At 37.2% G+C, this 13,733-nt stretch overlaps 1 protein-coding gene across 4 annotated transcripts in view; it reads left to right on the plus strand.

Annotated features, from left to right (window-relative positions):
- The window catches only part of DMD (dystrophin), a 1,141,085-nt gene that overhangs the window by 1,020,034 nt on the left and 107,318 nt on the right, over positions 1 to 13,733 (plus strand). For all 4 annotated transcript variants that reach the window (XM_058829412.1, XM_058829411.1, XM_058829410.1 and 1 more), the window contains one exon: positions 5,544 to 5,604. In XM_058829412.1, the coding sequence (XP_058685395.1) occupies positions 5,544 to 5,604 (61 nt within the window). The remainder of the gene's footprint in view (positions 1 to 5,543; positions 5,605 to 13,733) is intronic.

The raw sequence follows: 13,733 nt of genomic DNA on the forward strand, positions 1-13,733 counted from the left end.
AATGTTGATCCTAAGCTGCAGATGATAAATCTGAGGTTGGCCATAAAGATTCCAGCAGGAAATGCAAGATGGAAAAGCCTCTTTTAACTCCTCTAAAATGACTGTCATGATTGGCTCTGATCACATGTTGAATGTTTTAATGATTAAAAATCTCTTCTTAGAGATTTTTAGTCAATAAAGATGACTTCTTCCCTGGTTAGACGTGGTCTGAAAATGGTATATTTGGTAAATGTCTACATGTGTGCCACAGCGACAGGCGGTGCTGATGGTGTTCCAGGGAAGCAGTGAGTGTTTGCTTGGGCTTAAGAAGGGCAAAATCCAAGAGAGAAGGGGCTCTCTATTTCCAAAATGCCCATGTGCAGCTGGGGCTTGGAGCAGAATAGACCCCAAGCTGTGTAGACCTTATGAAAGGCAGGTTTTGGTTGATGTTTCTGCCTTGTAGCTGAGTAGTTGATGCATTCTGACATCAGTTTCTCAACTACACCATGCAACATTAGACCTCAGTGCTACACAGAATGGTCTGATTGTTCATCAGTCTTACCTAGAACAATAAAACATTCACGTAATTTAGAAATCAATCTAAATCTTTTACAGGTATCTTGTGACTTTTGTTGCAAAGGATCTCAAAGAGCTTGCAGGTTATGCAAACACTTCTGTTGTGTCACTGTCATGCAGATACACCTTTTGGAGGTGGCATCCTGCCAGCCTGCATCATGCACCGATTATGGTGGGGAAATATTGCTTTAGCATGTTCTCTAAGGAGGAAATGACCTCCTTATAGTCTCTGGAGAGCAATATTTTCTCATTTGGTGTCATATGAAAATAGTCAAAATGCAGTACTCAATTAATTTTCTTTGAAAAATTACACAGATGGGAAATTCTGATTCTTGGGGAATCAGAGTCTTTTCCTGATGCAAAGATCATCTCATCATTTTTTTCTCCCTGCTGCCTTTATCTGAAGTCCATACCTTGCTGCAGTGAAAATAATTGGCATCAAAACAAACCTTATGTGAATGAATAAACAGTTTCTTAACTCTTTGTTTTTATGAAGGTATTAATGATAATAATGCTAGGTAGAACAGTGTAAGTCACACAGGTCATGCACATAGAATTTCCAGGCTGAACCAGAGAATTACTATCATTAAAATGTGAAATGTGAATATAATTCAGCACCTTGGTGAGTTATAGACACTATGGCCACCAAACAAGGTAGTGGGAATGTAAAAATGAGCTCACCTTTAACTACCATGATGCTGAAAGGAATATACAATAAATATAACAAATTTGTAACAAAGTGAGAAAAAAAAATATATGACAGAATATATGTAACAGTGTATGGACACTACACAATGCTTCTTTGTGGTTTCTGTCCAAAACCCCTTAGTGAAAATTGAGTCAAAAAAATTATTTTTTTATTTATAACTGAAAAAGTACACTCATATGGTGACTAAAAGTCTGTGCTGACTATTTAAATAAGGACCACTGAGAGTAACATTTAAATGTGGACATACCAAATTTACTCTTTGAATAGCTGAAGAAGAAATAGTTTACCATTGGTAAACATACATGTATTTTTCATTATGTTTGCAGTGCTAAAGTGAAATATTTATAAGATTATTTTTTGTAGTATCAACTACTATCATCCTATTTAATATTTCATTCAGATCCCAGCATAGATTAAAACAGTACTGAAGTTCAGAGACCCAGCATGCCACCATTTCATTATACATTCTGCCAACAAGTAAGAATGTCAGCTTACCATCAAGAACTGTGTTCACAGGCAAAACAAGTCTCAGCTCTTAGAACACCTACAGAAAGAAATGGAACTCAAAAATTAGGTAATCATTAAAATGTATGTCAATGCAAATAAAATGTAGGGAAATTTAAATTCACTCTTAAAATGCCCTGTATTTCGCTGTGGTATTTAATTTCAGTCACAGCATTGAAAGTAGCTGGGTGTATGGTAATGGGTTCTTACACTGTGCAAGCTCAAGCAATAAAACAGTTTGGAATTACTCTCAGCAAACAGGAAATGTCTGCTTCTTGAGTGCTGTAGCACACTGGGATACTAGAGCATATATATAAAAAAGTCTGCTAGCAAGACTTTTAGGTGGACTCAACCATTTACCTGCACTAGTTTTGTAATGGACCTGTACTGATAACCAAAGATAAGAAACATCTGGTCTCAGCTTCTGGGCTTCTGCCAGAAATAAAATGATTATTCTCTATGTATAGCTGTAAAAAGTACTGCACATTTTGTCAACTCAAATTTATGCAAGGTTAGAATCATCCAGGAAACCAGAAGTGTATTATAGACAGCTTCACAGCAACCTCTTGAAGGAATACTAAATCCAATTATGCAGAACATCACAGAATTGTTTGTTATTCCTATAGCACTTAGCTCTCATGAAAGCAAAAGTATTTGTTCCTCTTCTAATGGATCAAGAACACTATCATATGTAAGATTCTGTGATAATAAGTTATGACTGCAAAGCTCTTACCCAGATTAATTCAGAAGCAACAGAAGAAATACATCTTCTGAAAAATACACAGCAATGTATTCTGTCCTTTAGCTATTGAACTAAAAACAAATCTTAAAAGTGGAACAACTGTAACTTGGTAGTATTCCCACTGGGAATATTAATGATTGCTTGAGAGAGAAAAATGTAACAAGGTCAATTTTTAGTTAATACTGAAGGGTATTTTGTTTTCAAAAATGATAACTTAGTGTAATCTAATTCAAATTATTCCTCAGACAATGACAATTGCCATGGGTAAGAGCCCTTACAATTGTCACTGAGTAAGCATTTTAAAACAGACTGGTGGACCACATAGTAGTGCACATTAGGTTAGTATTACTGAATGAAAGCATGTAAAGAAATCACATAGTAACTGATAGTGGAAAATGAAATAGTGATCTCTCTCTAACTCCTTGGCTTTTGTCTCCTACTGCTTTGTCTCCTACTACTTCTCCATTCTCTAGAATGGAGAAAATTGGATCAGTCATCTAAACTGTATTTATAGCAGTTTGTTTTCTTACAAGTAGAAAGAATATTTAAGCATAATGGTTAAATATTTTGTATGAACCTGAAAATGGGATTAAAAGTTATTTGGAGATTTTTAACATCAAGACATTACATGATATTCTATTCTTGTTACTTTTTGCATTTCTACAAATCACATAACAGGTGTATCTTTCCATCCTTTGAGGCTGCAGCAGAGCACCGAATCCAAGCAGCTGCAGCTCGTGCAACCAGGAAGAGCAGCTCAATGGACAGCAGCCTTGCTCTTCACAGCTCCTCAGCTGTGCAGCCCACAAACACACAACCAAAGGGCAGTGCCTGGCCCCAGAAGGAGTATCGGATCATATATAAATTAAGTGTATATTTCAGTATTTGTATTTGAAAGTGCATATGGTTTTGTGTTCCTGTGTTCATGGCCATTCTACAGACTTCAATGGCAGTGCAGTGTGCTAGTTTTCCAAGAGATCTAACACTGTAATTAAAATTCTGTTTCCTGCACATTTTGAGAGTCACTCCTTCTTATGGTGCATACCTTTGAAATTTACTTTTCTTCTTTTAAGAACATGAATGTGTGTAAATGTAAGTAATAGGAAAGCAATGACACTCCGCTTAGCTACAGATGTCTGGCTGGGGGTTGAAGGCAACAGCAGAAGGTGCAGAGATGTTGAGGCAGTATTTTTGGAATTCCTTGGCCACCAGCAATCTGAAACAGAATTATCATATTTATGGAGAGAGACTTTTCACAAGGGCATGTTTTGGTAGGACAAGGGCAAACAGCGTTAAAATGAAAGAGGATGGGTTGACATTGGGTGTGAGGAAGGAATTCTTTAATGCAAGAGAGGCAAGGCACTGGAAGGCTGTGGACTCCCCATCCCTGGAGGTGTTCAGGATCAGGCTGGATGGAGCTCTGATTAACCTGACCTAACAGGAGGTTCCCTGCCCTTGGTGGGCAAATTGAAACTAGGTGATCCTTAAGATCCTTAAGAGAATTCTACGATTCTCTTTCTTCCAAATAAAGTCCTTCTTTTCCCTACCTTCTTAGCATTGTTCTAAATTTATATCAAATTCACTCACCCTCACCCCAGCCTGCATCCTGTTCTCACCAGCTCTTCCTTCTCCTCTTCACACTGTCTATAATGGCACCAGTTTCTCCCATGGTTGATATGCGTCTCCTTTGTAGAGTCACTAGTCTCCCTCCAGCCCTTCTTCACAATTCATGTGCAAAAGTAGCAAGATTTCCTTACACAGACATTTTAGGAGCACATTTCATCTTTTTCCTCAAATTCTTATTTCCACATCCTCCAATATGTGGGCAATAGAGAGAAACTATACTTCATTCTACAGACTGACTTCTGTAATCTGGTACAAAATAGATTGAATATGTATTTTGGTAGTTATTATTTGTGTGGATTGTGATTTGTTGATTTTGATAAAGCAACCTGGGAGTGGTGTATCTATTCTGAGTAAGAGAGGGAAAGAAAATAGAGCCAAATGGTCAAGAAGCTAATTCCTAGTTGTCCTGGTAACAATTTCTTTCCTTTCTGAACAGCAGGGGTCACTAAAAGAAGGGTTATACTGGGTGAAACAAACAGGCTTTTTTTCTCCATTAGGTCACTTTTCGTATCTTTTCTTTTAATCATTATATTAAAGAAAGAAAATTCTTGGTTCTACTTTGTTTGACAGATAACAAGCTCCTAAAAAAAAATAAATATTTAAGCCCTGATTATGGCCTAAGCTATAAATTATCTCTTCCTCTAAAAAAAAAAATAATTTATTATTCTTTTGTCAAATGAGTTTTATAAAAACCTCTTTTACAAACTATTTTCATTATGTTGTAAATTGATGTTGGCATTTAACACTGTGATAATCAAGAGTGGGCAAAGTTATCTCCTCTCTATTTGTTGTGATCATAGTGTTATTTTCTCCATTATTTGGAAGTAAGGTTACAATTATTACAATTAGTAATGTGGAGAAATAAAAATGTTCACCATTTAGAACAACTCAGCAAGAGAATAGCAACAAACTAAATACTTAGATGATCTCTCATCTGTAACTTGACTCATCATAAAATGCAAACAAGTGCATAATTCTGTTCTTGGAAGGAAGGGAAGTGCTGACCACACAAGGAAAGAAATAGAAGTATTTCTTCTTTCAGTCAACCACTTTAACAGGAGGAATCTATAAAAGAGCATGCCAGAAAGATAGCTTGCTCGGTCTGCTTCATATCTGTTCTGTAAGCTTAGCTTTCAAGGAGTTTTTGTATTTATCTTTGCAGCTGAATGAGTTCAATTTCTCTCAGATTAGGGCAGAAGTTTCAGAACAGCAGGTTAATCCTTCCTGCCTTCATGGGCAACTGAGCAAACAGACCTATATCAACATGGCCGAGTGTAAAATTGTAATTCTAGAGATTAATGTTGTCTTTCCTGCTTGACCTCCACGTTTCTCTTCTAGGTATGTTGGTATGTATGAATGTATGTGAGCAGTTATTTATTTATTTGTTTGTTTGTTTGTTGTTAACAGCTTCTGTCCAAGGCCCCTGGGAGAGGGCAATCTCACCAAACAAAGTGCCGTATTATATCAAGTGAGTATCAATAGTAATGCATTCCAGCTGTGTACATTTCTTATTTAAGGGGAGAGTTAGTAATTTTCTTAAATGATTGTGAGCTGATCCTGTAGTGTCTAAATGGGAAGGACAAAAAGGAACAAAACCTGCAATACATTTCACAGAAGTGTGCTAGTTATCTAAAAACACAGTAGGATGCACTGATCTGTAAGTTGTTTGGGTTTATGCTATGAATCACCTGCAAATAAAGTAAAGCTTTGAGGTACCTGGATTATAGTTTAAATTGTGCCTTTGCCCTTTGTATGTATGGCAGGTTTTTCAAAAAAAAAAAAAAACAAAAAAACAAAAAAAAAAAAAACCAAAAAAAACCACAAAAAAAACCAAAAAAAACCCCAAAAAAACAAAAAAAAACCCCAGCATTCTGAATTGCAGCTGTAAACATGATACACTAGGGATTTTTAACCCTACAATTTTTTAATGGTTTATAATAATTTGATTAATTAATAATTTTAATAATTTACATGGTTTTAAATGCACATAACACTGTGAATTCCTTTAGAGACAATACTTGGTAAAGGCCATAGCTGGGGAATGGCAAAGGGCAATTAGTTCCTAAAGCCTAATCTTTTTGAGTTTAGTTCCCAAATTAAGCTATTTCGCTTTAAGAGATGTGTCTGCACAACAAATGAACATTTTTTTAAAAAATCAGGATTTGGAAATACTTGCTTCTCATGCTCTAAGTAGTGTTACCACACAACAATGAAAAAAAGATGGTTTAATACATTTTTTTTCTTCTCTTTTGAGTTCTTTACCTGTTACATGTGCTTTGAACTACTTATTCTACTTCTGAAGGAAACAGGTGATGCTACACCAGCTATAAACACTGTAGTGCAAGTAACAAAAACATGGGTATTGTTTAATACACCTATTTCTGTGGCTTCTCTTTATACTCCCTAAACACTTTGCAAGCTCAACTAGTGTCACTGAAGACATTTGGTTACAGAAGGCTCTTGCAGTGGCACTTCAGTTGCAACTTTCACAACAGGGTGAACTTCTACAGCAGCCTAAAAACAAGTATTTGAGTTATGCATGAAGGAAACTCAGTGGTGCAGTTCAGAGGTTCAGTTATACCTGGCTAAGCTGGTTTATTGTTGCATTAATCTTGTAAGTTGTCTGATGTTTGCATTTGGCTATGAATAATGAAACAGTCACAAAGAAACTGGAAAGCTCTGTCAAGAAGGAGGGGCAGTCTACCAGAGACAGGCTGGAAAGCAAGTCAATGTTCTGGCAGTTTGTGGCACTAAGATGAAGGCAAAGATCCTCCTTTTCTCTTTCATATGGCATGACTTGGCATTATGGGGAGGAGAATTTGGCAATTCTTAAAGTAGGCACAAAATGCATTTCATGCTGTGCTTGGCACCTCTGTCTGTGACACATCCAGCAGCCAGGGGTAACTGGCTAAAATGGTCAATGCTGTTCTTGCTTACTCCTTCCTACTTTTTAGTCTTCTGTTCTAGGCTATTTACAAATTCAAAGGAATATATTTAATTTGTTCACTTTGAAAACCATTTTAATAGCCATAAACAGTTATAGCATTATGCTGTGGATCCTGATTTAGGATCCTGCCAATTACACCAGTTTGTCATAAATGAGTGATTCAGATCGAAGAATCACTGTCAGAGGAATTAACAAGAGTGGGTTTACTATGAATTTATAAAAGTGCATCTTAATCAAGGTCAATGGCAAGGTTCACTGTATTAGTTACTACATTATACAAAGGAAAATCAAGTTCAAATCTATTTCAAATTATTTACACATTGACCAAAGAGCCAAAGGGTAAGGTAGTCATGAGTCAATGGGTCATGAGTTTCTGAGCAGATCCTCTTGCTTTTTAAAGTCCTGATGGAGCTTAGCTGTGGCTAGGTCCAGACTTAGTCTCAGACTTGGACAATGGCATATGTATAAAGGAATTAACTACACGGATTTCATCAATATTTATTTAGCATGCTACCAGCCACTTACCAAGGATCCATAAGTAAGGGATGCTTTGGGTAAGGAAGGATTTCTTAGTCTCAGGAAAGGAATCTCAGTCCTTGAGAGGAGTCCCAGATCCAGGGGAGAGTCACTGCTGTGCAGTCCAGTTGCAGTTTAGAGAATATGAATTGGACTCATCCGAAGATTAGTTGTTTGTAGAAAGGTCTCTGTCTCGACTCCTGAGAGTTTTCCCAGGGCTAGGGGAAGTCACTGCTGTGCAGCCACACTGCCCAGCAGGGAGAGCTCAAAGCCCTGAGGCTGTCAAAGCTATGGGATAGAGTGGTTGGCTTATAGTCAAAATAATACAGGAGGAAGGGTATGCATGAACCTCCTTGTACCCACAGCCTTCTTTGTTCTTTGATAAGACACCCTTGGAAAAGCCACCTGCTATTCATGCATTACTCACACAATCCATGTTCCAAGTCCATGTGCATCAGTGCTCCCTGGGTCACTCTGCCCCTTCGGGAGTTCCTAGAGGAGTTCTTGGCTTGGCTACAGCTCAGGTCATTACTTGTGTCGGAGCCAGTACCAAATTACTGATAGTTTGGTTAAGGGGTCAAGTACATCTGTCATACATTACTAGTTTTAAGTTTTAATTTAGCCACATCTTTTATAGAAAAACTTGCTGTCCTTGAGATGTAAAAACAAAGTGGTCAAGTTTTAATGCATCTTACTGAGGTGATATATCTTTTGCCTTCTCCTGCTATCCTTGGTCTTTCTTTTTTTCATTCATATTCATCACTCATATTTCATATTTACAACGAACTAAGTTGTTTTCTGTACCTCTTTGGCTTTTAAAATAAACACATTCTTTTTTTTTTTAATCTTTGATGCATTATTTTTCTATTAGTTGTTAATTCTCTAAAAGAACTTCATGAGGCTAAGAAGACACAGGGAGCATTCTCTTCATGTTTAGATAATATTCTTTCTGTCATCAATGTAGAATATTGGTGTTAGCCCTCTTCATTAACCAGATTTGCTACACATTTTACTGGTTTTCATTTTATCTGGTTTTCCCTTGGTGCTTAACTGTTTTCTTTCATCACTTTCCCATTTGTGATGATATTGCACTCAATAATCCATAAATCAGACAGTACTTCATGTTAAGTCTTCAGCAGCAATGTTTATTTATGGTTAGGTATCTTCAAAATGTGATTTTCCTGGTTAAAATTTCATTTGTATACAGCTGATTAATCTGTAGCAACTAGTTGCTTCTAAAGCTATTACTTCAAAAATTCCCACTTGAGCTTATTCACATAAGTCAGTTTAAGGTTTTTTTGTTTCAAATTGTACTTGTACAGGCAACATTGCCATGGACAATATAATTATCAACAGTGTACAACCTGCTTCAGCTGCTCCCTGTGTCTGCCATTTGGTGGTTTCTTGGCCTAATGTCAGCCTCATGAAAATTGCCTTTCAATGGCCTTGCATCAGCTGCTGCATTTCCTTCCACGCTTTCACGCGCTTCCCTCCTTATGGAGATGACAAGCTAGACCAGAACTTCAGCCCCACCTTCCTCTTCCCCAGCAAACTGAGGAAATCTAGTTTTTGTGTTCTAGGACAGCAGAAGTAACCCAAGCTGCAGATGCACGAGGCTGCTGGGGCACTGAGCGCTTGCTCAGACCATGAGGTGATACCGAGTTAAAAAACCCTCTGCTTTGCCTCTGATGTAAAACATATAAAATTGCTTGAAAACACATTTTATCCAACCCTTTTAGTTTTGATCTTTTTTCTCCTTCATATATTCCTTGTGTCTAGTACAGAATTTAAAGGTTTTATTAGATTACAAAAGGAGAGGACTATAAAAAAATAGTTTTCAGTTTAATCAGCCCTATTCTTTGAAGATCTTGATCCTGCTCTTTCTGCAGTGCAACCTAGAAAATGGAAAGGAAGAAACACGCACAGGCATGTCTGTACTCTTTATTAATGTTTTAGGTATTCATTAAAAGTTCTAAATTTAAGTTTTTAGAAGACAAAACAGGCAATTACTCTACATTAGAAATCTGAAAAGCAAATGGAAAAAATGCACACCTCAATGACTACTGAATATATGTCATAACATTACAAAAAAGTCTCAGATTCTTAAAAAGGCAGATAATAAAGGTAGGGCGGCTGAGGATTTTTACATTGTAATTCAGGTTAGATCACATTTTAGCAGAGCTCACCCATGATGAAAGGGCTCTCACATGTGCATGCATGCACATGCATATTCTTATCTTCCAATCAAACAGATAGAGGAGCTGCTCCAAAGCAGTGACAGGTAACAAGTTCAAGTGTCTACTTTCCATTTTGCAGCACCAGAAGGGGTGTTTGGTCATGCTGCACGACCCAATCCCTCTGCAGTGTCTGTCCTCCCAGGGCACAAAGGGACATTAAGCATCTCTACTCTGAACCATGTTTGCATCTCTCTGGTGTGTCTCCTATCCTCTGCAAAATTGTCCATTACTCAGTGCTAGGAGATCTCTGTTGCCTGGGATTAAAGAGGAGGAGTGGGACTGAAGTCTGCAACACACTTTCTCTCTAAAAAAATATTCAGTAGTCCTGCCATTGTGAAAGTGTTGAAATCTAGTAGGTGTGACTTCTATATTTGTACTAATCTTTGACATTATTCCTCCTCTGTGTATCTAGCTTGCCAGTTAATAGTGTCTGTCTTCTTACCCTCTTGCTGTGCCCATTCTTTTGAAGGATTTAAAATGCTTCTGAAAAAATACAGTAGTCTTTCATCTCAGTGCTTCCCACAAAGGAAACCTTCCAAGTTATTTTCCAGCCAAGCTTATTTTCTTATACAGATTATAGCAGTTCACTGAACTTTGTCCTGCTAAGGACAAAGCTGGATTCTCAGGAGCACAGCTTTGACTCCTCGAGAAGATCCATGTGAGCCTCTCTCTATAAATTAGCTATGCAGTGAGCTAACTCCAAGGACAAGGCATCTCCACTTGCTCACTCTCTTCCACATTGTAGTTTCCTGTGAGAATATTTGATTTGCATTTAATGTATCAGCTTGTGACATACAGTTTCGCTAGTTTTAGATCCTTCATTCTTTCCCTGCTTCACACTGGAGATCTAGCAGGCCAGTTTCTATAAACATACTTCTTTGTTGTCTTAATTTTTAATCTCCCTTTCAATTGTTGTTTAACCATGCAGAATTTCAACACAGAAAAAAAGCTAAGACCCCTGAGTTTTCATTGTAAAAGCAAACAGATTAAAGCCATGATTCTTTTACTTTTGTTCAACTTAGAGACAGGATAAATTAATGTATCTGAATTAAATTCTGCTAAGATAAAAAGTGAAGAGATGCTGTTCTGAGAAAATCACTTGGGTTAATTGTTTCTTCTGCAGAATGCAGATAAGTACAAGGCACAAAAGGAAGTAGGAAATATCTGTCAAGCAGAGCAGAGAGAGACATGGAGAACTATAAATAAATAATGTATGATTATGTCTATGTAGTGAGTGAAGCTGTGAGCAAGCTATGAAAGCCATGTGTATGGCTGACAGTTAACCTATCTACCAAATACCAAAAAAACCCAAAAAGCATTATTTTGGCTTTCTAAAAGCATAGTTATTATGATTTTTTTCCTGTCTTTCAATTCTGACCTCTATATAGGAAAATTGAAACTATTGTGAAGGAAAGAAAAAGTATAATACTTTTCTGTTTGCCTTTATGTGATGCAAATTCTCATGCTTACTGGCATAAAAACCTAAATGATATTTCCTAGAGGTTTGTCCTAGTGCAGAGATTTTCTTTATGATTTGTAGGGTTGTGAAGCCTTGGTTCCAAAACTTGTCACAAAAATTTAAACTCAGAGTGTAAATAAATGAGAAATCTTGAGCCTTTAACTACCTTTATAATGAAAGCAGAGGTTATAAACAGATGTGTTCCTGCTGACTGAGCGAGAGCACTCAAGGAAGATATTGTGGGTCTGCTCCTCGTTACCATCTGTCAGCAGGGAGCTACTGCCCTCACATGAGAAGCAACTGAAGGGGATTTAATTTGTTTTTAAATTAATTATAAGTACTCAGCAGCAATTTTAGTGTGTCCTAGCTGGTGTGGGGGCTGAGGGCAGGGCTGTAGCCTCTGGTTTGGGGCAGTGAGTGAGGGAAACCATGTGCTTTCCCTCCATAAACATAGTGCCTGTTGTGGAGTGTGGAGAGCAGCTTCCTTGGGTGCTTACACAACACCTGCTCCTCTTGATGGGACACTGCTCAAAGTTAAGGGAAGAATAAAGCTCTTAAGCTTTGTTTTCAAATGCATTCAGTGCAAATATTCATGAAGAGTATATAGTGCTGAGCATTACAGAGGGGTTAAACAATGCAAGAATAGTTTTTGTGGAGGTTAAATCTTAAAATGCGTTATGCAGGTAATGAGTAAGAATTTTAGATGGAATCCTACTTTCCTATTTTCCTAATTAAAGGGAACATATCAACATTTTAAATCTATTAAATCCAGCTAGTCGTTGCTTTCCAGGTCTGTGACCAGATTAATATATGAACCGTTTTTATAGGCAATAGTGTGAAAAAGTAAACTTTTGGTACTGTACAAGGTCTTCATGTATTTGTAGTATAGAAGAATATAATTGCAGAACCTTAAATATTTTACTTTTATTGTAGGTGAAGTTGTTACATTTATTGTAAGCCAAATGTGATTTTTGCTTGAATTTTGCTTCATTTCTATTAGATTCGTTTTACTCCAGTTGTTAAATGTAGCCTGCCTACACTTAGCAACTGAATTAAATGAATGAAAAATTACATAGCCAATACAAGCTTTGCAAAGTTGAGTGACATCTATACAATATGGTCCTATTTTATAGCATATATGCCAAATCTTCCATTAAAAAGTAGATTTTACAGCTGCTCCTGATAGCTAAAATGTATTGCCATCTCCTCAAAGCCCATCTTTTAAACAGTGTGCTTAATAAGCAGGATTCTAAAATAGGAATTATGTTTGATTTCCACTGGAATGCTTTGAACTTGAAAAGATTAGACACATTAAGAAAAAAAATAGAAAGATTTGCCTGTCAGAATTTTCTTTTTTTTTAAAGATCAATTACGTACTTAATTTAGATGACAGACAAAGAAGAGACAACTTCTGACAACTGTCCAATGTAATATTCAAGGAAATGGGGAACAATATCTCAGATTCTTTACGTATTCGTGTTATATCAAGTCTCATGCTTCCTTTTTTCCTCCAAAGACTGACAGCTTCTCCAAAGCAGCGCTTGTCACATCCATTGCCTGCTTTGCCCTTGGTCCAGTGTCCCTTCTATTGCAGCCAGCTCCACAAATAAGATGATTTCTCCATTTCACACGAGTAAAATTCCATCTAGGGAGTCAGCATTAAATTGATCCTGCTTCACCAACTGTGCCTTTTTTGTCTTCTTTGTGATCTCATCAGTCTAAAATATGTCAGGAGTGCAATTACCAGCTGTGCTTTAAGGAAGGTCTCAGTACAGTGAGAAAGCAGTGGGTATGGCCAGGTACAATTTACATTTCCAGCTCTATTTGCTGTGGATGCACAGCTTTGGTTGACTGAGGAACGTTCTCATAGTGGCACCTGAGGCCAAACAACAGCCCAGAGCAGACTGAGAGCGCAATAATCGGCCACTCCAGCTGGGCTCTTTCTGTTTCCTGAAGTGGCCTGTCTGTCAGGGCAAGGTCAGGTGTTTTCCTGGATCCTTTTTCAAAAATAATTCAAGAATCCTGCTGAACTGCTGTTGAATCTATTTTTTCTCTGGCCTTCTAAGTTGCCGGTTCTCCTGCTGACTGCAATAAGTTCGTATTTTTCAGAATATTCTCCACCTGTCTGTACAAACACTTCTTGCCATGAGGGATTTGTTTAGTCTTTACTTACTGAATCATGATTATGGATTATTGGTCCCATTTTTCTCCTAATGGGATGTCTTTCAATGATTTTGTTTTCTTCTTCTTGTCAAATAATAGCTGAAATCAGTTCTGTGTTGCACATCAGTCCTGTGATATCCTTATCTTTAGACCTTAAAGCTTGAGAACTAGTTTGTGCATATATTATACTTAGGAGTTACAGATTCTATGGGACACATAAAATGAACTAATTTAAAACTGTATAAATGTTATTAAGGTTAGACTTAAGGAAATAT

This window comes from Poecile atricapillus, chromosome 1 (genome assembly GCF_030490865.1).
Source record: "Poecile atricapillus isolate bPoeAtr1 chromosome 1, bPoeAtr1.hap1, whole genome shotgun sequence".
Lineage (NCBI taxonomy): Eukaryota > Metazoa > Chordata > Aves > Passeriformes > Paridae > Poecile > Poecile atricapillus.